Here is a 23,056-nt window from a genome sequence, read left to right as displayed (position 1 = left end):
GTAATCCCAGCACTTTGGGAGGCCAAGGTGGGCAGATTGCTTGCGGCCAGGAGTTCAAAACCAGCCTGGCCAACATGGCGAAACCCTGTCTCTACTAAAAATTCAAAAATTAGCCGAATGTGGTGGCAGGTGCCTGTAATCCCAGTTATTCAGGAGGCCAAGGCAGGAGAATCACTTGAACCTGGGAGACAGAGGTTGCAGTGAGCCGAGATTGCACCACCGCACTGCAGCCTGGGCGACAGTGTGAGACTGTCTCAAAGAACAAACAACAGCGGCCGGGCGCGGTGGCTCAAGCCTGTAATGTCAGCACTTTGGGAGGCCGAGACGGGCGGATCATGAGGTCAGGAGATCGAGACCATCCAGGCTAACACGGTGAAACCCCGTCTCTACTAAAAAATGCAAAAAAAAAAAAAAAAAATAGCCTGGCGAGGTGGCGGGCGCCTGTAGTCCCAGCTACTCAGGAGGCTGAGGCAGGAGAATGGCGTGAACCCGGGAGGCAGAGCTTGCAGTGAGCTGAGATCCGGCCACTGCACTCCAGCCTGGGCGACAGAGCGAGACTCCGTCTCAAAAAAAAAAAAAAAAAAAAAAAAAAACAGCAACAACAAAAAGATCCACAGCCCAGTTTCCTGAAGCCTTTCTGCGTGGGAGATGCCCACAAGGCTGTATTGTTTAAAATTTTCAATCATGGCCGGGCGTGGTGGCTCACACCCATAATCCCAGCACTTTGGGAAGCCAAGGTGGGTGGATCACTTGAGGTCAGGAGTTCGAGACCAGCCTGGCCAATATGGTGAAACCCCGTCTCTACTAAAAATACAAAATTAGCTGGGCGTGGTGCCTATAATCCCAGCTCCTGGGGAGGCTGAGGCAGGAGGATCACTTGAAACTGGTAGACAGAGGTTGCAGTGAGTCGAGATTGTGCCACTACACTCCAGCCTGGGCGACAGAGTGAGAGTCCATCTCAAAAAAAAAAAAATTCGACTTAGAGCTTTTTTTGGGTAATTAAATAAATGAATGCAAGACCTCGGACCCTTCTTTCCATCCTCACTTCCGTTCATGTAGCCATCATCCGTTCGGCAATATCTGTGGGTGCTCCCCAACAGAAATGTCACGCGAGCTGTGTCTGTTAAGTTTTTCAAAAAATAGTTTAATTTTACTTTTGAATTGGAGTCTCGCCCTGTTCCCCAGGCTGCAGTGCAGTGGTGCGATCTCGGCTCACTGCATGCTCTACCTCCTGGGTTCAAGAGATTCTCCTGCCTCAGCTTCCCAAGTAGCTGGGACTACAGGTGCCCACCACCATGCCTGACTAATTTTTTTTTTTTTTGTATTTTTAGTAGAGATGGGGTTTCACTGTGTTAGCCAGGATGGTCTCGATCTCCTGACCTCCTGATCCGCCCACCTTGGCCTCCCAAAGTGCTGGAATTAGAGGCGTGAGCCACCGCGCCCGGCCAAAATGGTATAATTTTGAAATAATTATAGATGTCAGAGAGGTCTCAGAAGAAGTAAGGTGCTGCTTGCGGTGGCTCATGCCTGTAATCCCAACACTTTGGAAGGCTGAGGCAGGTAGATCACCTGAGGTCAGGAGTTCGAGACAGGCCTGGCCAACATGGCGAAATCCTGTCTCTACTAAAAATACAAAAATTAGCTGGGTATGGAGGTGCGTGCCTGTAATCCCAGCTACTGGGGAGGCTGAGGCAGGAGAATCTCTTGAACCCGGGAGGCAGAGCTTGCAGTGAGCCAAGATGGCTCCACTGTACTCCAGCCTGGGCAACAGAGCAAGACTCTGTCAAAAACAAAACAAAAGAGAAAATAAAATAAAAGTTTAGCACTGAGTCAGCCCTTGGAAGCTCCCATTTCCCAGATGGGAAGCTTGCGCTCCAGACCCTAATAACGGTGGGGACCCTCAGTCTCGGCTGGATCACAATGCAATCTAGGAGCCCAGGGCCCTGACCCTTTCTCCCCCTGGCCCTTGTCTCTCCGCAGAGTGCGTCCCCCTCGCCTCCTGAGAGTCTCGTGGAGGAGGAGCGACCGAGTGGCCCTGGTGGTGGTGGGAAGCAGAGAGCAGATGAGAAGGAGCTGTCAGGACCTTATGTGAGTGGGGGCAGGTGCAGGACTGGGGTGGGGATGCCCTCAGAGCCTTCCAGAGCCCAGCTCTGGCCATGATTCTCTCACTCCAGAGCCTTCCATAGCTCCCTGCTACTCAGAGTACTGACCAATCGGGAGAGCCTGTGATGCAAGGCTTAACTCCAGTTGCTTGAAGTCTCTGTGACCTCTGGCTCATACAGCCATTTTCCCACCCTCTAACTTTTGCTCCAGCTGTTTGCTTTCCCGAGAACACACATGTTTTAGAAACCTGTTTTTCCATCAAGACACGAGGTACCACCTCCTACAGGAAGCCTTCCCTGACCACCTCCTAGAGGCTGGGACCTCCTCTTATTGCTAGACAACTGCACACTTGTAGTTTCAAACTCTAGCGTCCCAGGGGCCAGGCTGAATGTGGGGAATGGGGCTGTGGCCAGCTGGGGAGCCCTTCTCCCACCTACGGGGGCAGCTGCAACTTGGTCCTCGGAGACTGGCAGGCTCAGTGGGGGCCAATATTGCGGTTTCTTTTTTTTTTTTTTTTTTTGAGGCGGAGTGTCGCTCTGTCACCCAGGCTGGAGTGCAGTGGCCGGATCTCGGCTCACTGCAAACTCCGCCTCCCGGGTTTACGCCATTCTCCTGCCTCAGCCTCCCAAGTAGCTGGGACTACAGGCGCCCGCCGCCTCGTCCGGCTAGTTTTTTGTATTTTTTTAGTAGAGACGGGGTTTCACTGTGTTAGCCAGGATGGTTTCGATCTCCTGACCTCGTGATCTGCCCGTCTCGGCCTCCCAAAGTGCTGGGATTACAGGCTTGAGCCACCACTCCCGGCCCAATATTGCGGTTTCTCAGAGAAGCCTTAAATCTGTCTTTTTACCTAATAGCTTTTTTTGGGGGGGCAATGAATTTTATTTATTTATTTATTGAGGCAGAGTCTTGTTCTCTTGCCCAGTCTAGAGTGCAGTGGCGCGATCTCAGCTCACTGCAGCCTCTGCCTCCTGGGTTCAAGCGATTCTCCTGCCTCAGCCTACCCAGTAGCTGGGATTACAGGCGCCCACCACCATACCCGGCTAATTTTTGTATTTTTAATAGAGATTGGGTTTCACCATGTTGGCCAGGCTGGTCTCAAACTCCTGACCTCAGGTGATCCACCCGCCTTGGTCTCCCAAAGTGCTGGATTACAGGCGTGAGCCATCGCACCTGGACACAACAAATTTTCATTTAAAGAAAACTGTGCATAGGAAGGGAGTCTAGGAGAACCCACCCACTGGGCGGATTTTGTCTTCCAGGCTGCAACCTTTTTTCTTCCTTTGGTTTCCAGCCCAACCAGAGGTTGCCCTGCAGTCCAGCATGTCAGTGGGTGTCCCATCCCACCCCGCTCCCTGCCATGGTACCCAGGATAGTGTTGTCTGCATCAGTGAATAGAATTGGAGCTTGGTTTTTCTTCCAAAGCAATGGGGAGCCATAGAGGGTTGCAGAGCAGAGGTGGGGATAGGTCTTAGGAAAATCTGTCTGGGGCCAGCTTGGAGGGTTGCCTGGAGGGGGCAAGGCTGGAGGCTAGGAGCCCTAGGAAGGGATTAGGAGGGGATGAGGTCTGTCCTAGGGCTGTAGTGGGTGGAAATGGCCAGAGAGATGAGTGAGACAGACATGCCTGAGAGACTGCTTGACTTTGTTAGCAAGATGGAGGAAGGAGGTAAGGGCGATTCCTGGTCTCTGGCTCTCCCCTTACCATACAGGGGGTAAACTGAGGTCTGAGAGGACCAGGAGTCACACAGGACACTCATGTAGTCCACATCCTTCAAAGTCCTCTCCACAAGGTGCCCCACAAGGTGCCCACCTGCCCCGCCGACCCCGTCCTTCCCAGATGCGGGCACATTGGCCTTCCCTTCTGCTCTGAGCAAACGGATGCAGTGGTCTGAGAATCCCAGTCATGCCTTGGGGCTGGCTGGGCTCATGCCTCCAACTCCTGGGGAGTGGATGGGGGCGTGGAGGCAGGGGCGTGTCCTCCATGAGCTCTCTCACCCATCTCCCACCAGGAAAGTGACGAAGACAAGAGTGACTACAATCTGGTGGTGGATGAGGTGAGTCCAGGGGTGCACTACTCTGGGCACAGAGCAAGGGGTGGGTTTTCTGGGATGGGAGGACCCAGAGGTAGTGGGGGTCCCGGTTCCCTCCTCTGTGGGACAGCTGGGATGGGGCCAGGAAGAGTCGGGGGCTCTGAGACACCTTTGGCTCACCTCCTCTCCATTGCACGGGGAGTGACTTCAAGCCCGGGCTCACTGAGTGATTTGTGGGCAGTGACATCCTCACTTCCCTGGCCTCACTTTTCCCCATCTGTTCAATGGGAAAATAAAACCAAGGCCTTATGTAGTCCTTGCTACGGGTGCTTATGGAGTAGAGCCTATCATTAAACCCATTTTACAGGCTGGGCATGGTGGCTCACACCGGTAATCCCAGCACTTTGGGAGACTGAGGCGGATGGATCACTTGAGGTCAGGAGTTTGAGACCAGCCTGACCAACATGGTGAAACCCTGTCTCTACTAAAAATACGAAAAAATTAGTTGGATGTGCTTGCTTGAACCCAGGAGGCGGAGGTTGCAGGAAGCCACTGTACTCCAGCCTGGGTGACAGAGCGAGACTCCAAAAAAAAAAAAAAAAAAAAAAAAGACATTTTACAGATGAGTAAACTGAGGCAGCAGGAGGTTTCATAATCTTCCCATGGTGGGTCATGGGTACCCATTCTAGAGATTGGGATGGGAGTCGGGAGGAGGATAGAGAGGGACTCTTTCCATCTCATTTCAACTCGGCTCAGTGTTACCTTCTCGAACCCAGGACCAACCCTCAGAGCCCCCCAGCCCGGCTACCACCCCTTGCGGAAAGGTACCCATCTGTGTTCCTGCCCGTCGGGACCTGGTGGACAGTCCAGCCTCCTTGGCCTCTAGCCTTGGCTCACCGCTCCCTAGAGCCAAGGAGCTCATCCTGGTAAGGAGGAGGGGAGGGCCTTGAAACTCCCTTTATTCATCCTGGGGGCCTGGAAACAGACACTACCCCATGACACAGAGGGCAATGATGAGAAATCAGCCCGGCTTGCATTGTCCACCCTCTCCTTGTGCTTTTTTTTTTAACCTCCCACTGGGACTGACTTTGCTGAACCTCAGTAAATATTAAAAGGCAACTTTGTAAAGAAGCTTTGTAGATAAATTTTAAAAGGCAATTCACCACCTTACATGGAAAGCAGGTCTCTCTCTTGCAATCAATAGGAAATCCCATGGAAATAAACACAGTGAAAGCCCAGCCAGCTAAGCTGGACCCAGGCCTGCATGTGTTGAGCCCTTCCAGAGGCGCTTAGAGACACACCGGCCCCAAGCTGAGATGTTGTCCCCGGAAGGAAAGATAATTAATATAGGAACAACTTTCCGGTTGGACCTCCTGGAGTTTAATGCCAGGCATGTAAGCCATCTAAAAGCACCCCCACGGCATTCGAAATTCAGCTCCTTTTGTGGCTCCCCTCACCCCAAATCTTCTCCAGACCCCTCCCCTGCACTTACCAAGGGAGAGTATGTCGGTTTCTAGGCCTCCCCGCCCGGTTTTAAGGCCTCCCCTCCTGGCAGGTTACCATGGCAACCGCCAGAGGTTGGGGCTCCCATTCTATCTTAGGTGCCCTCCTCCCACTGCGGGAAAAACCTTACGAGGGGGTAGGGCAGCTCCGTTGTATTGGAGAAGCCCTCAGGGGTCCTCCCTGACCCCGCAGTTGTCCCACCCACTCTCTCGCGGGTGCGGGTGCTGTGCGGCTGTCAGCGTGTGTGCGATGGTGTCATGGGAAGCCGAGACAGACGCGAGACAAGGATGCGAAGTTTCTTGGGAGGCAGGGGAGGCAGTGACATGAAGCCGAGATAACAGAGCCTGCCCCTAGATGGAGGTCCAGCTTTTCCTCAGAGCTCCCTTTGGGGAAGGACAGCTCGGTGACACCTCCCTCTCCGTGGGGGCACAAGGAGGATTGCACTGTGTGCTAGGCGTTCTTCCTTCACCTGGGAATATGCCGCTGTGGGGTCTGCCTCTCCACGAGCCCATCCTGGAGTTTCTAATTCCTTGTCGTTCAAGAATCTCAACAGTGGCTGGGGGCTGTGGCTCATGCCTGTCATCCCAGGGCTTTGGGAGGCCAAGGCAGGATGATCACTCGAGCAGGAGTTGGAGACCAGCCTGGGCAACATAGTGAGACCTTGTCTCTACAAAAAAATTTAAAAAGTTAGCTGGGCATGGAGACGTGTGCCTGTAGTGCCAGCTACTTGGGAGGCTGAGTCAGGAGGATCACTTAAGTGTGGGAGATTGAGGCTGCAGTGAGCTACGAGCGTGCCTTTTTTTGTTTGTTTGTTTTATGTTTTTTGTTTTGGAGATGGGGTCTCACTCTGTCACCCAGTCTGGAGTGCAGTGGCACAGTCTCGGCTCACTGCAACCACTGCCTCCTGGGTTCAAGAGATTCTCCTGTCTCAGCCTTCCGGGTAGTGGATAGCTAGGACTACAGGCATGTGCCACCACGCCTGGCTAATTTTTTGTATTTTTAGTAGAACAAGGTTTCACAGTGTTAGCCACGATGGTCTAGATCTCCTGATCTCAGGTGATCCGCCCGCCCTGGCCTCCCAATGTGCTGGGATCACAGGCATGAGCCACAGCCTCTATCTGATCATGTTACTTTTGAGAGCAAGACCCTGTGTTAAAATAAAATAAAATAAAAATTGCAAATCTTGACAGCCTATAACTTTGTAACTTTGTTGCCTTTTTTTTTTTTTTTTTTTTTTTTTTGGTGGAATTTTGCTCTTGTTGCTCAGGCTAGAGTGCAATGGCCTGATCTCCACTCACTGCAACATCTGCCTCCCGGGTTCAGGCAAGTCTCCTGCCTCAGCCTCCCGAGTAGCTGGAATTACAGGCACGTGCCACCATGTCCAGCTAATTTTGTATTTTTAGTAGACAGGGTTTCACCATGTTGACCAGGGGTGTCTCAAACTCCTGACCTCAAGTGATCCACCTGCCTCGGCCTTCCAAAGTGCTGAGATTACAGGCGTGAGCCACCATACCCGGCTAAGACAGAGTCGTGATCTGCTGCTCAGGCTGCAGTGCATTGGTGCGATCTCAGCTCACTGCAACCTCCACCTCCTGGGTTCAAGCAATTCTCCTGCCTCAGCCTCCTGAGTAGCTGGGATCACAGGCACGCGCCACCACGCCCAGCTAATCTTTTTTTGTATTTTTAGTAGAGATGTGGTTTTACCATGTTGGCCGGGCTGGTCTCTAACTCCTGACCTCAGGTGATCCGCCCACCTGGGCCTCCCAAAGTGTTGGGATTACAGGCGTGAGACACTGCGACTGGCCCCCACAGTTTCTGATCAGATCATTAGGCCACAAGACACCAGGTGCCTGGTGGCGTTCAGTCCTGCCCTTTCTCTGCAGAATGACCTTCCCCCCAGCACTCCTGCCTCCAAGTCCTGCGATTCCTCCCCGCCCCAGGATGCGTCCACCCCTGGGCCCAGCTCGGCCAGTCACCTCTGCCAGCTCGCTGCCAAGCCAGCACCTTCCACGGACAGCATCGGTGAGCACCTTGCCTGTTGGTGCCTGTCCAGAGCAGGCCTCATCTCCGGGGAGATCTAGGAAAAGGGGCTGGAGAGGCAGAAGGCTGGGATTCCAGGCTTGGCGTTCATTGCCTTAGTCCTTTTTGTGACTTCAAGTTAGACTCTGCCTCCCTCTGGGCAGTTCCTCATTGTCTCAGCTCGGCGGGTAGGGAAACTGAGGCCTGGAGCGTGGAAGTGGCTTAGTCGCGGGTTTCAGCCTAGTGCACTGGAGAGACTATCTTCGGGGCCAGACGGGCTTGGGTTTCAGACCAGGCTTGGACATTCACCAGCTGTGTGACCTTGGGCAAGTGACCCAACCTCTCTGAGCCTCAGTTTCCCTATCAGTAATCTGGGGAATGACAGTGGTCATCTTTTCAGCCTTACGGTCACGCCCTGGGCTGGTTCTGGGGCCCCTGAAAAAAGTTGTCCTTGGAACCTGCCCTCAAGGAACCTGTATAATCAGGGCTGGTACCAAGCCAGGTGCCCAGGAAGGGCAAGTCTGGAGGTTGGCAATGGGGAGGCTCAAGGATGTTTCTGAGATGTTAATGGACGTTGGGCCTTAATTTTTTTTTCTTCTTTTTTTTTTTTTTGAGACGGAGTTTCACTCTTGTTGCCCAGGCTAGAGTGCAATGGCGCGATCTCAGCTCACGGCAACCTCCCGCTCCCGGGTTCAAGCAGTTCTCCTGCCCTAGCCTCCTGCGTAGCTGGAATTACAGGCATGCGCCACCATGCCCAGCTAATTTTTGTATTTTTAGTAGAGACCAGGTTTCACCATGTTGGTCAGGCTGGTCTTGAACTCCTGACCTCAGGTGATCCGCCCGCCTTGGCCTCCCAAAGTGCTGGGATTACAGGCGTGAGCGTGGGTTTTGAAGGATGGGTAGGAGTTTGCCAATTAAAAGAAAGAGAATGGCCATAGTCCCAGCTACTCGGGAGGCTGAGGCAGCAGAATTGCTTGAACCCAGGAGGCAGAGGTTTCAGTGAGCCGTGATCGCACTACTGAACTCCAGCCTGGCAACAGAGCAAGATTCCATCTAAGAAAAAATAAAGGCCGGGCGCGGTGGCTCAAGCCTGTAATCCCAGCACTTTGGGAGGCCGAGACGGGCGGATCACGAGGTCAGGAGATCGAGACCATCCTGGCTAACATGGTGAAACCCCGTCTCTACTAAAAAATACAAAAAACTAGCCGGGCGAGGTGGCGGGCGCCTGTAGTCCCAGCTACTTGGGAGGCTGAGGCAGGAGAATGGCGTAAACCCGGGAGGCGGAGCTTGCAGTGAGCTGAGATCCGGCCACTGCACTCCAGCCCCGGCGACAGAGCGAGACTCCGTCTCAAAAAAAAAAAAAAAAAAAAAAAAAAAAAAAAAAAAAAAAAAAGAAAAAATAAAAGAGGGAGAGAAAGTCATGTCCACTGGAGGAATGATAGTGCAGAGGTCTGGACGTGTCCCGGGCTATGGCCAATGTGGGACCAGCGCATGGAAACTCTGAATGAAAGGCCGGGGAGCTCCCAAGGCAGTGGGAGGCGGGATCTGGGTCCAGGTCAAAACCTGTCCCCGACTCTTCCCTCTCAGCCCTGAGGAGCCCCCTGACTCTGTCCAGTCCCTTCACCACGTCCTTCAGCCTGGGCTCCCACAGCACGCTCAATGGAGACCTCTCCGTGCCCAGCTCCTATGTCAGCCTCCACCTGTCCCCCCAGGTCAGCAGCTCTGTGGTATACGGACGCTCCCCCATGGTGAGTCCTTGGGTGGGGGCGCAGGAGGTGTCAGCAGGGCTCGGGCTGGGGGCCGAGAGGAGAAACCAACTACAGAAGGAGAGACAAGGGAAGGGAGCAGAAAGGGAAGGGAGCCCTGGCTCAGCAAGTGTGCATGGGAAGACGATCTGGGGGTCTTAGTAGTCCCACAAGCTTAATACAAAGCAGGACTTGTGATTGTGGAAAAATGCAATGATTAAGCTGCATGAAAAGGGGCAGTAAGGCCTTGGCCTCAGGACACTGTTTACAAAAACGAGCAGTGGACCAGATTTGTTCTGGGGGGCTGGAGTTTAGAGACCTCCATCATAGAGCCAGTCTGGACATTGGATGGAGAACCCTTCAGGGTCCTTGGGACCCTGGAGTTCTAGGATTTCCTGGACAGAGATTTTGGGGCCGGTGCCCTCACATGAAAACCTCAGCCCTCCCTCTGTAGTGTGACAGGCAGAGAGAAGGCATCTCTGCTTCCTTGGGGAGGGGCTGATAAATAGTGGCATGGCAGGTGGGCGTGGGGCAGCACAGAGGTGGGTTGGAGTCACCTGCCCCACTGACACCCCCTCTGGCATTCTGACAGATGGCATTTGAGTCTCACCCGCATCTCCGAGCGTCATCCGTCTCTTCCTCCCTACCCAGCATCCCTGGGGGAAAGCCGTGAGTACCAGGGTGGGGTTCCCTGCCTGGGGACCCAGGCCAGCCCCCCGCCTCCTCTGAGGTCTTACCTGTGTGGTTGGGGTCTCCCTGCTCCCCTTCTAGAAAGTCTCTTGTGTGGGTCGGGCATGGTGGTTCATGCCTGTAATCCCAGCACTTAGGGAGGCCGAGGCAGGCGGATCACCTGAGGTCAGGAGTTTGAGACCAGCCTGGCCAACACGGTGAAACCCCGTCTCTACTAAAAAATACAAAGAACTAGCCGGGCGAGGTGGCGGGCGCCTGTAGTCCCAGCTACTTGGGAGGTTGAGGCATGAGAATCGCTTGAACCCGGGAGGTGGAGGTTGCAGTGAGCTGAGACTGCGCCACTGCACTCCAGCCTGGGCGATAGAGCGAGACTCAGTCTCAAAAAAAGAAAGGAAAGAAAGAAAAAAGTCTCTTGTGTAAGCTACTGGGAGTTCCACTGGCTCTCCATAGAAGTAGACTCTGACCCCTAAGGGGACACTGGATGATGTCAGGGGACACGTGTGGTTGTCACAGCTGGGGGAGGAAACGCTCCTGGCCTGGAGTGTGGAAGCCAGGGATGTTGCTTAGCACCCTGCTAACAGGGACGGCTCCCCCAGCAAAGACCTAGCCCCAATGTCCACGGAACTTTTTGCAGTGATGGAAGTGTTCTACACCCACTGCTGGCCAACCTGATTGCCACCAGCTGATCGTGGCTTTGAGTACTTGAAATGTGGCCAGTGCAACTGAGGAGCTGAAAATTTTTGTTTTGTTTTTTTTCTGAGACGAAGTTTCGCTCTGTCCCCCAGGCCGGAGTACAGTGGTGAGATCTCAGCTCACTGCAACCTCCACCTCCTGGGTTCAAGCGATTCTCCTGCTGCAGCCTCCTGAGTAGCTGGGATTACAGGCCTGCACCACTGTCAGCTAATTTTTGTATTTTTAGTAGAGATGGGGTTTCACCATGTTGGCCAGGCTGGTTTTGAACTCCTGACCTCAAATGATCCACCCACCTCGGCCTCCCAAAGTGCTGGGATTCCCGGTGTCAGCCACTGTGCCGGCCTGAAAATGTTTATTTAATTTCAGTTCATTTAAGTGTCTTAACTGGTCACAGATGGCTGGGGCTCCTAGGACAGTGCCCTCTAGCTGGTCTGGAATATTCAACATGCCTTCGTGGGTCCTTGGTTGAACGAACGTTTATTAAGTGTTTATTTACCATGCGCCACACCACGACCTAGACCCCCTGTGTATTTGTGCCACCCGCTGACTGTCCCATATCACTCTTGACCACGTTGTCCTGCCTTTTTCCTAAATGAATCAGAGGCCGAGCAGCATGGCTCACTCCTGTCATCCCAGTGCTTTGGGAGGCCAAGGTGGGAGGATCACTTGAAGCCAGGAGTTTGAGACCAGCCCAGGAAACATAGCAAGACCTCATCTCTACAAAATAATAATAGAGATAATTACTTTAAAAAAATGCATCAGGCCGGTCACGGTGGCTCAAGTCTGTAATCCCAGCACTTTGGGAGGCCGAGAAGGGCGGATCACAAGGTCAGGAGATTGAGACCATCCTGGCTAACACGGTGAAACCCCGTCTCTACCAAAAAAAAATATAAAAAACTAGCTGGGTGAGGTGGCAGGCGCCTGTAGTCCCAGCTACTCGGGAGGCTGAGGCAGAATGGCGTAAACCCGGGAGGCGGAGCTTGTAGTGAGCTGAGATCCGGCCACTGCACTCCAGCCTGGGCGACAGAGCGAGACTCCGTCTCAAAAAAAAAAAAAAAAAAATGCATCAGAGGCTGGGCCTGGTGGCTCACGCCTGTAATCCCAGGGAGGCCGAGGTGGGTGGGTCATTTGAGCCCAGGAGTTTGAGACCAGCCTAACCAACATGGCGAAAACCCGTCTCTACTAAAAATACAAAAAAATTAGCCAGGTGTGGTGGCCTGCGCCTGTAATCCCAGCTCCTTGGGAGACTGAGGCAGGAGAATCGCTTGAACCCGGAAAGCAGAGGTTACAGTGAGCCCAGATCGCGCCACTTCACTCCAGCCTGGGCGACAGAGCGGGACTCTGTCTCAAAAAACAAACCGAAAAACGCATCAGGCTGGGCCTGGTGGCTCACACCTGTAATCCTAGCACTTTGGGAGGCCGAGGTGGGTGGATCGCTTGAGGTTAGGAGTTCAAAACCAGCCTGGCCAACATGATGAAACCCTGTCTCTACTAAAAATACAAAAAACTTAGCCGGGCATGGTGGCGCATGCCTGTAATCCCAGCTACTCGAGAGGCCGAGGCAGGAGAATCGCTTGAACCCGGGAGGCAGAGGTTGCAGTGAGCTGAGATCCGGCCACTGCACTCCAGCCCTGGCGACAGGGTGAGACTCCCTCTCAAAAAAGAAAACAAAGGGCCGGGTATGGTGGCTCACACCTGTAATCCCAGCACTTTGGGAGGCCGAGGCAGGCAGATCACGAGGTCAGGAGATCGAGACCATCCTGGTTAACATGGTGAAACCCCGTCTCTACTAAAAATACAAACAAAATTAGCCAGGCGTGGTGGCGGGCGCCTGTAGTCCCAGCTACTCGGGAGGCTGAGGCAAGAGAATGGCGTGAACCCGGGAGGCGGAGCTTGCAGTGAGCTGAGATGCGCCACTGCACTCCAGCCTGGGCGACAGACCGGGACTCCGTCTCAAAAATAAATAAATAAATAAATAAATAAATACTAACGCATCAGAGGATGCCAGGCAGGACAAAGGCGTCTCCCTGCCCTCCCGGGTGCGGGGGCGTGGTGCCCAGCACTGGGTCATGTCCCGGCTTTCTCTCCAGGGCCTACTCCTTCCACGTGTCTGCGGACGGACAGATGCAGCCCGTGCCCTTCCCCTCGGATGCACTGGTGGGCGCGGGCATCCCGCGGCACGCTCGGCAGCTGCACACGCTGGCACACGGCGAGGTGGTCTGCGCAGTCACCATCAGCGGCTCCACGCAGCACGTGTACACGGGCGGCAAGGGCTGTGTGAAGGTGTGGGACGTGGGCCAACCTGGAGCCAAGACGCCCGTGGCCCAGCTCGACTGCCTGGTGAGGGTGGGGTGGGACAGTGGGCGGGACTCACAGGTGAGGGGTGGAGCTTTTGTTCAAATGGGCTGGTGTTCGCGGGCTGGGCGTGGGCGGGGCTTGTCACGTGGGGGCCCATTGGCCAATCAGAATTAGGCTTGCAAGACAATCAGGGTTTGCAGTCCAAGTATGGGTGGGGTTTACAGGTAAAGGATGGAGCTTATAGTCAGATGGGGCAGCATTTGCGAGTCAAAGGGGCGTGGCTCACCAGCAATCAGGGTAGGGCTTGCAGGCCAACCATGGGTGGGGTTTACAGGTGAAGGGCGGAGCTTGTCAAATGGAACAGGGTTTGTGGGCCAAAGGGGTGGGTTTTGCTGGCCAGTCAGGGTAGGGCTTGCAGGCTAATCAGGATGAGGCTACCTTAGGCTCCAGAGACCCCCACATTGAGCTAGGCTCCTAGAGGCCTCACCTGGGACCAACCCCCAGCCCCTGCTTCTCTCCCCGACCCCAGAACCGAGACAACTACATTCGTTCCTGCAAGTTGCTGCCGGATGGCCGGAGTCTGATAGTGGGCGGTGAGGCCAGCACCTTGTCCATTTGGGACCTGGCGGCGCCCACCCCCCGTATCAAGGCCGAGCTGACCTCCTCGGCCCCAGCCTGCTACGCCCTGGCCGTCAGCCCCGACGCCAAGGTTTGCTTCTCCTGCTGCAGCGATGGCAACATTGTGGTGTGGGACCTGCAGAACCAGACTATGGTCAGGTGGGTGGCAGGTGCGCTAGGACCTTGGGCAAGCCCCCGGCCCCTCTTGGTGCAGGGAGGGTGGAGGAGTGACCTGGGAGGACGCTGGGGCAGCTCGAATTCCGAGATGGACGCCTGGGCCTTCTCCCTCCAGGCAGTTCCAGGGCCACACGGACGGCGCCAGCTGCATTGATGTTTCCGATTACGGCACTCGGCTCTGGACAGGGGGCCTGGACAACACAGTGCGCTGCTGGGACCTGCGGGAGGGCCGCCAGCTGCAGCAGCACGACTTCAGCTCCCAGGTGCTGTTCGGGTCTGGCGGGAGGGGGATGGAAGCTCTAGGAATCCAGCGTCCCTTCCTTTCCTTGTGAGGTGCCCACTTCCACAGGCAGGACAGGACTCACATCTGCTGTGGTGCCCATCTTTCTTGTCCTCCAGACACATCCACAAGCTTCCCCTTTAACTCTCTAAGGATGTAGGGGAACACAAGGGTGCTGATGATTCATATGAAGCTGTGGGGCTACTGAGACCGCCAGATCATCTTCCCCACCTGCTTGTGTCCGGCCATACCCTTATGTGTGTCTTTCCTCGTGTAGCTGGGTTCTCCCAGCCTTTAATCTCTGGACTGCGCCTAGAGCGTGGGACACACACTTCCCCACCGAGGACTCACCAAGGGGCAGCTACTGGCCAGGAGGACAGACTGGAGGTTGATGGAGGAGGAGCTGGGCATGGAGAGATCCCCACTGAGGTGGAGCCTAAGCTGAAGGACGTGGTGAAGGGGCTGGACAGAACTGGGGGCTCCTCAGGGCTGAACAAAGCGAATCTTCAAGGCACCATGACCCTAGATCCTGCCTCTCACCTGCTTTGGGGGCAGGCTGTGAGCTCCTTGCTGTCATTCAGGGTTTCCATGGGCTGGTCTCATGCACAGCACACTCTGGGACAGCTCTGAGACCTCTGCTCATTTGTTCCCTGTGGTTGAAATGCCTTTCTCTTCTTTCTGTAATTAGCAAACTCCTATTCATCCCTCAAGACCCATCTCATTTGCCCCTCCTTGGAACCTAAGAGGAGCTAACTCCTAACTCCCAAACTCCTTTTTTTTTTTTTTTTTTTTTTTTTTTTTGAGATAGGGATGCAATGGCGTGATCTTAGCTCACTGCAACCTCTGCCTCCCAGGTTCAAATGATTCTCATGCCTCAGCCACCTGAGTAGCTGGGACTACAGGCATGCACCACCATGCCCGCCTAATTTTTGTATTTGTTGGTAGAGACAGGGTTTCACTGTGTTGTCCAGGCTGGTCTTGGACTCCTGGCCTCAAATGATCCACCTGCCTTAGCTTCCCAGTGTGGGAATTACAGGTGTGAGCCACCGCGCCCTGCCTCCCAGGCTCATTATGTCCAACCCATTGTTCTTTCGTTTGACGAATTGTTGGATAGGGAAATCAGGAGTGCAGGTGGACATAGTTCTTCATCCCATATCGCCAAAGCTTAGGTGGGCTAAGAACATTTCTAGGGATCCCATGGTGACTATCTCCTAGCTCACTGGGTACCCCTCAATGCGTCTCTACTCAGGAATGCTTCTGTATGGCCAGGAAATGACATTTGAAACCCTCCAGTCTTCTCTTCTGTAAATGTGTGGTTATTTCCACAGGCGTCTTGTTAGTGAGACTCCAAGAGGTTTAGGGTGGAACAGAAACTAATTCCTGTTTGTGCCTAAAATGGAGTGGGCTACAGGAGGAGGAGGACCCTGAATCCTTTTAAAATCAAACGAAAAGCACTATTGCAAATGGGGAACATTCCAGGCCAGGCTCAGTGACTGACGCCTGTAATCGCAGCACTTTGGGAGGCTGAGGTGGGTGGATCGCTTGAGGTCGGGAGTTAAAGACCAGCCTGACCAACGTGGAGAAACCTCATCTCTACTAAAAATACAAAATTAGCTGGGTGTGGTGGTGCATGCCTGTAATCCCAGCTACTTGGGAGGCTGAGGCTGGAGAATTGCTTGAACCTGGGAGGCAGAGTTTGCAGTGAGCCGAGATCGTGCCATTGCACTCCAGCCTGGGCAAGAAGAGTGAAACTCTGATAATAATAATAATAAACAACGAAAAGCAGCATTGCAAATGGGGAACATTCCAGGCCAGGCTCAGTGGCCGACACCTGTAATCCCAGCAGTTCGGGAGGCTGAGGCAGGAGGATCGCTTGAGCCTAGGAGATTGAGATCAGCCTTGGCAACATAGCAAGACCTTGTCCCTACAAAAAAAATTAAAAATAAGGCATGGTGGGCCGGGCGCTGTGGCTCACGCCTGTAATCCCAGCACTTTGGAAGGCCAAGGTGGGCGGATCACGAGGTCAGGGGATCAAGACCATCCTGGCTAACATGGTGAAACCCTGTCTCTACTAAAAATACAAAAAACTACCCGGGTGTGGTGGTGGACACCCGTAGTCCCAGCTACTCAGAAGGCTCAGGCAGGAGAATGACGTGAACCCAGGAGGCGGAGCTTGCAATGAGCCAAGATCGCGCCACTGCACTCCAGCCTGGGTGAAAGTGCGAGACTCCGTCTCAAAATAAATAAGGCATGATGGCACACACCTGTGATCACAGCTACTTGTGAGGCTGAGGCGGGAGGATCACTTGAGCCTAGGAGGAGGTCGAGGCTGCTGTGGGTCATGATTGCACCACTGCACTGCAGCCTGGGCAACAGAGCGAGACCCTGTCTCAAAAAAAAAAAGTAGGGAACATTCCAAGCTAAGAGAAGTCCTGTCTCCCAGGCCTGGCTTGTCTGTCTTGTTTTTGTTTTTGTTTTGAGACTGAGTCTTGCTCTGTCGCCCAGGCTGGAGTGCAGTGGTGCAATCTCTGCTCACTGCAACCTCCACCTCCCAGGTTCAAGCGATTCTCCTTTCTCAGCCTCCCAAGTAGCTGGGATTACAGGTGCCTGCCACCACACCTGGCTAATTTTTGCATTTTTAGTAGACATGGGGTTTTGCCCTGTTGGCCAGGCTGGTCACGAACTGCTGACCTCAGATGATCCGCCTGCCTTGGCCTCCTAAAGTGTTGGGATTACTGGCATGAGCCACAGAGCCCGGCCAAGGCCTGGTCTTTCATAGCCTTGCTGTGTGACCTTGAGGGGACACCGCCTCAGCTTCCACCATCTGCTTAACGGGAGTGATTGTCCTTGCCTGGCTGTTCCCTTCTCTGTCTCTTCTCCCTCCTCTCTCTCTCCTCCCTGTGCTGTTGTGCGCTCAGAGCAGATAATCGATGTGCAGCCCTAGGGTTCTGTGTAATTCTGATTAATATTAATGATTCGACATGCAGTTGTCTGCTGTGTTCCCAGTCCTGGGCCAGCTGCCTTTCTTTGGGAGGGCTGAAGGAGAATGTTGGACTCCACCCCCAACCCTGATGGTGCTGGGCACCCCCCAATATCCAAAGGGACTCGTAGGCTGGACATAGTGGCTCACACCTGTAATCCCAGCACTTTGGGAGGCCAAGGCAGGCAGATCACTTGAGGTTAGCAGTTTGAGACCAGCCTGGCCAACACAGTGAAACTCCGTCTTTACTAAAAATACAAAAATTACCTGGGCGTGCCAGTAGGCACCTGTAATCCCAGCTACTTGGGAGGCTGAGGCAGGAGAATCCCTTGAACTTGGGAGGCAGAGGCTGCAGTGAGCTGAGATTGCAACATTGCACTGCAGCCTGAATGACACAATGAGACTCTGTCTCAAAAAAAAAAATTATCCAGCGTGATGGTGCACACCTGTAATCCCAGCTACTCGGGAGACTGAGGCAGGAGGATCACTTGAACCCTGGAGGTCGAGGCTGCAGTGAGCCATGACTGCACTGCTGCACTCCAGCCTGGGCGACGGAGTGAACCCAGGAGACACAAAACAAAGCGGGGCTCGTGACCCCTTCTCTTCCCTCTTTATCCCCAGATTTTCTCCCTGGGCCACTGCCCTAACCAGGACTGGCTGGCGGTCGGAATGGAGAGTAGCAATGTGGAGATCCTGCACGTCCGCAAGCCGGAGAAATACCAGCTGCACCTCCACGAGAGCTGCGTGCTGTCCCTGAAGTTTGCCTCCTGTGGTGTGTCTTCTGGGGCGGGGGGGGCACACCCCCAAAACCGCAACAAAACCCAGGGTGCCTATTCAATCCGAATTTTAGATAAATAACAAATAATGTTATTTATATACTAAAATGTTATTTCTCTACTAAGTTTTATATATTCAAAAGCAAATTGTTAGTACAACTATATTCCAAATGGTGTGTGGGATATACTTATACTAAAAACCAAATAATGAAATATGTGGGAGATACCTGTCGTAAAAATTATTGATGACTTATCCGAGATTCAAATTTAAGGCTGGGTGCAGTAGCTCACGCCTGTCATCCCAACACTCTGGGAGGCCAACGCAGGCAGATCACCTGAGGTCAGGAGTTCGAGACCAGCCTGGCCAACATGGTGAAACCCTGACTCTATTAAAAGTGCAAAAATTAGCCAGGTGTGGTGGTGGGTGCCTGTAATCCCAGCTACTTGGGAGGCTGAGGCAGGAGAATCGCTTGAATCTGGGAGGTGGAGGTCGCAGTGAGCCAAGATCATGCCACTGCATTCTAGCCTGAATGAGCAAGACTCTATCTCAAAAAGAAAAAAAGAAATTTAAGCCAGGCACAGTAGCTGATGCATGTAGTTTCAGCTACTTGGGAACTACAAGACCAGTAGTTCAAGACCAGCCTGGGCAACATAGCAAGACTTTCTCTACAAAAAAATAAAACAGCTGGGTATGGTGGCTTGTACCTGTAGTCCCAACTACTAGGGAGGCTGAGGCAGGAGGATTGCTTGAGCCTAGGACTTTGAGGCTGTAGGGAGCTATGATTGCACCACTGCCCTCTAGCCTGTGCAATGCAGTGAGACCCTATCTCTTAAAAAAAATCATTTGTTAGTGTAAGTATATCCTAAATAGTACATGAGATACCTTATACCAAAAAAAAAAAAAACTTGGGTTGGACACGGTGGCTCACACCTGTAATCCCAGCATTTTGGGAGACCAAGGTGGGAGGATCGCTTGAGGCCAGGAGTTTGAGACTAGCCTGGGGAGCATAGTGAGATCCCAACTCTACAAATAATTTTTTTTTTTTTTTTTTTGAGATGGAGTCTCACTCTGTTGCCCAGGCTGGAGTGCAGTGGCATGATCTTGGCTCACTGCAACCTCCACGTCCCAGGTTCGAGCAGTTCTCAACTCTCAGCCTCCCGAGTAGCTGGAGTTACAGATGCGATGCCTGCCACCATGTCCAGCTGATTTTTGTATTTTTCGTAGAGAAGTGCTTTCACCACATTGGCCAGGCTGATCTCAAACTCCTGACCTCAAGTGACCCAGCTGCCTTGGCCTCCCAAAGTGCTAGGATTATAGGTGCGAGCCACCGTGCCTGGCAAAAACTAAAAATGTTAGCTGGGCATGGTGTTGCACACCTGTGGTCCCAGCTGCTTAGGAGGCTGGGTGGGAGGCACGCTTGAGCCCAGGCAGTTAAGGCTGCAATGAGCTATGTTTGTACCAAGGCACTCCAGCCTGGGTGACAGAGCAAGACCCTTTCCGGGAAAAAAAAAAAAAAAAGGAAACGGGAGAGGCCAGACCCAGCCTGCCCCACCTCCCCCTGCAGCCCTGGCGTCTCTTCAGTACCCTGCCTTGAACCCCGCTGCTCTCCTTCCCCAAGGACGGTGGTTTGTGAGCACTGGGAAGGACAACCTACTCAACGCCTGGAGGACACCGTACGGGGCCAGCATTTTCCAGGTACTCAATGGTCTGGAGTCCCCACCCTGGCAGGGCCATGGGCCCAGGTATGCCATGGTCAGAGAGATTGCCCCTGTCCCCGTCCCCCATCCCCCCTTGCCACCCTAACCCCTCCTCAGGGTCCTGCAAGCCTCCCCACCGCCCAGGTACTGAAGCAGAGGTTGGAATTTCAGCCGGAGGACCTCACCTCATCTGCCTGTAGCCTGTTGGTTTTTCTAAAATATAGTTGCAGTAAGATGCACATAACAGGCCGGGCGCGGTGGCTCAAGCCTGTAATCCCAGCACTTTGGGAGGCCGAGGCGGGCGGATCACGAGGTCAGGAGATCGAGACCATCCTGGCTAACACGGTGAAACCCCGTCTCTACTAAAAAAAATACAAAAAACTAGCCGGGCGAGGTGGCGGGCGCCTGTAGTCCCAGCTACTGGGAGGCTGAGGCAGGAGAATGGCGGTAACCCCGGGAGGCGGAGCTTGCAGTGAGCTGAGATCCGGCCACTGCACTCCAGCCCGGGCGACAGAGCGAGACTCCGTCTCAAAAAAAAAAAAAAAAAAAAAAAAAAAAAAAAAAAAAAAGATGCACATAACATAAAATTTAAAATTTGGTGGCTGGGCACGGTGGCTCACGCCTGTAATCCCAGCACTTTGGGAGGCCAAGGTGGGTGGATCACGAGGTCAGGAGATCGAGACCATCCTGGTGAACACGGTGTAACTCCGTCTCTACTAAAAAAAATACAAAAGAATTAGCCGGGCGTGGTGGCGGGCGCATGTAGTCCCAGCTACTCAGGAGGCTGAGGCAGGAGAATGGTGTGAACCTGGGAGGCCCAGCTTGCAGTGAGCCGAGATCGTGCCACTGCACTCCACCCTGGGCGATAAAGCGAGACTCTGCCTCAAATAAATAAAAATTTGCCGTTTTTTTTTTTTTTTTTTTTTTTTGGAGACAGAGTCTTGCTCTATCTCCTCTCCCAGGCCGGAGTGCAGTGGCACGATCTCGGCTCACTGCACCCTCCGCCTCCTGGGTTCAAGCCATTCTCCTGCCTCAGCCTCCTGAGTAGCTGGGATTACAGACACGCACCACCATGCCTGGCTGATTTTTGTATTTTTAGTAGAGATGAGGTTTCACCACGTTGTCTAGGCTGGTCTCAAACTTCTGACCTCAGGTGATCTGCATACCTTGGCCTCTCAAAGTGTTGGGATTACAGGCGTGAGCCACTGCGCTGAGCTGTTTTTCAAATTTTATATCCCCATCAGCAAGGATCAAGGTTTTAAAATTCTCTGCATCCTCACCAACACTTATTATTGGCTGTCTTTTTAATGATGCCCATCCTGGTTGGTAAAGTTTTATTTTTTTTTGAGACAGTCTTGCTCTGTCACCCAGGCTGGAGTGCAGTGGCACGATCTCGGCTCACTGCAACCTCGGCCTCCCAGGTTCAAGTGATTCTCCTGTCTCAGCCTCCCGAGTAGCTGGGACTACAGGCGCCCGCCCTCACGTCCAGCTAATTTTTTGTATTTTTAGTAGAGATGGGGTTTCACTGTGTTAGCCAGGATGGTCTTGATCTCCTGACCTCATGATCCGCCCACCTCGGCCTCCCAAAGTGCTGGGATTACAGGCGTGAGCCACCATGCCTGGCGTTGTTTTTTGACATGGAGTCCTGCTCTGTTGCCCAGCCTGGAGTGCGGTGGCACGATCTCAGCTCACTGCAGCCTCCACCTCCTGGATTCAAGCAATTCTCCTCCCTCAGCTTCCCAAGTAGCTGGCATTACATGTGCCCACCCCCACGCCTGGCTAAGTTTTGTATTTTTAGCAGAGACGGGAATTCCCCATGTTAGCCAGGCTGGTCTGGAACTCCTGACGTGCTGAGATGACGGGCGTGAGCCACTGTGCCCGGCCCAGTTTTTTAAGGGTTGTAAGAAAAAATCCCAGAATATGTGACATAGACTTATTTAGACTTTAGACAAAGCCTAAAATATTTACCAGGCCCTTTGTGAAGTTTGCCGATCCCTGGTCTGGGCCATTGCCTTGGCCCTCTGCTGTGCTGTGTGACATCATGCCTGGTTCACACCCACTCTGAGCATCTCAGAAAGGGTAGCACTTCAGTTCCATCTCTCTTGGTATTGAGGGAATGGAGGCCCTGCTCTGCCCATCAGACTTAGCTCCAAATCACCTGTCTCTAGAAAACAGGTCACTCAGCCAGGCGTAGTGGCTCACACCTGTCATCCCAGCACTTTGGGAGGCCGAGGCAGTGGATCACCTGAGGTCAGGAGTTCGAGACCAGCCTGGACAATATGGGGAAACCCTCTCTAGTAAAAATACAAAAACTGGCCAGGCATGGTGGCAGGCACCTATAATCCCAGCTACTCGGGAGGCTGAGGCAGGAGAATGTCTTGAACCCAGGAGGCGCGGAGGCTGCAGTGAGTCGAGATCACGCTACTTTGCTTTAGCCTGGGTGACAAGAGCAAAGCTGCATCTCAAAAAAAAGGAAACGCGTCACACAGTGTAGGCGAGTCCTGGCCTCCTATTCCCGACTCCGCCCCAGCCTTGCCCACACACCCATCTGTGGGGACGATGCCTCACCGTGCCCTTTTCTCTCCCCCTTCCCTTGGCAGTCCAAGGAGTCGTCCTCAGTCCTGAGTTGTGACATCTCCAGGAATAACAAATACATCGTGACAGGCTCGGGGGACAAGAAGGCCACCGTGTATGAGGTGGTCTACTGAGACATGATGCCCCCTTTCCTGAACCCGAAGTCCAGACTCCTAGGGGAAGCAGCAGCCGCCTCATAGCCCTGCCTAGGAACCATTCATCCCACTGCTCTCTGGCCAACAGCTTCACACCTTCCCCTGCTGCATGTGGGGGCCGATGGGCAGAGGACCTTGGTAGAAATAAAATGTAGTTATCATATCCGCATTTCTCTCTCGGACTGGGGAACCGGTGATCATTGCTTCTCTTGGGCACGGTTACTGGGAGGTGACCATGTCCTGGGAATCATACATAACGAGAATTCATTCTGGGGCAGACGCGGTGGCTCACATAATCCCAGCACTTTGGGAGGCCGAGGCGGGCGGATCACGAGGTCAGGAGATCGAGACCATCCTGGCTAACACGGTGAAACCCCGTCTCTACTAAAAAAAATACAAAAAACTAGCCGGGCGAGGTGGCGGGCGCCTGTAGTCCCAGCTACTCGGGAGGCTGAGGCAGGAGAATGGCGTAAACCCGGGAGGCGGAGTTTGCAGTGAGCTGAGATCTGGCCACTGCACTCCAGCCTGGGTGACAGAGTGAGACTCCTTCTCAAAAAAAAAAAAAAAAATTTGGTGGGCGCCTGTAGTCCCAGCTACTCGGGAGGCTGAGGCAGGAGAATGGCGTGAACCCGGGAGGTGGAGCTTGCAGTGAGCCGAGATCGCGCCACTGCACTCCAGCCTGGGCAACAGAGTGAGAAGAAAAAAATTCTGCAGGATATT

General features: G+C 53.5%; 1 protein-coding gene across 6 annotated transcripts in view; it reads left to right on the top strand.

Moving 5' to 3' along the window:
• TLE2 (TLE family member 2, transcriptional corepressor) overlaps positions 1-22,505 on the top strand; it is a 46,291-nt gene extending 23,786 nt beyond the window's left edge. For 3 of the 6 annotated variants that reach the window (XM_030935450.1, XM_030935451.1, XM_030935452.1), the window contains 12 exons: positions 1,981-2,088; positions 4,110-4,154; positions 4,907-5,056; positions 7,517-7,655; positions 9,240-9,400; positions 9,990-10,066; positions 12,871-13,120; positions 13,608-13,855; positions 13,989-14,136; positions 17,755-17,905; positions 19,475-19,605; positions 22,208-22,497. In XM_030935450.1, coding sequence (XP_030791310.1) covers positions 1,981-2,088; positions 4,110-4,154; positions 4,907-5,056; positions 7,517-7,655; positions 9,240-9,400; positions 9,990-10,066; positions 12,871-13,120; positions 13,608-13,855; positions 13,989-14,136; positions 17,755-17,905; positions 19,475-19,605; positions 22,208-22,315 — 1,716 coding nt within the window. In that variant the 3' untranslated portion in view covers positions 22,316-22,497. Of the gene's footprint in view, positions 1-1,980; positions 2,089-4,109; positions 4,155-4,906; positions 5,057-7,516; positions 7,656-9,239; positions 9,401-9,989; positions 10,067-12,870; positions 13,121-13,607; positions 13,856-13,988; positions 14,137-17,754; positions 17,906-19,474; positions 19,606-22,207 lie in introns of all 6 variants that reach the window. The other 3 variants (XM_030935455.1, XM_030935454.1, XM_030935453.1) reach the window with 2 other exon arrangements.
• The last annotated feature ends 551 nt before the right edge of the window (positions 22,506-23,056 follow it).

The sequence above is a fragment of the Rhinopithecus roxellana genome, chromosome 8 (assembly GCF_007565055.1).
Source record: "Rhinopithecus roxellana isolate Shanxi Qingling chromosome 8, ASM756505v1, whole genome shotgun sequence".
In the NCBI taxonomy this organism is placed as follows: domain Eukaryota; kingdom Metazoa; phylum Chordata; class Mammalia; order Primates; family Cercopithecidae; genus Rhinopithecus; species Rhinopithecus roxellana.
The sequence above is the reverse complement of the archived record's forward strand: the minus strand, read 5'-3'. Positions and strand labels throughout refer to the sequence as shown.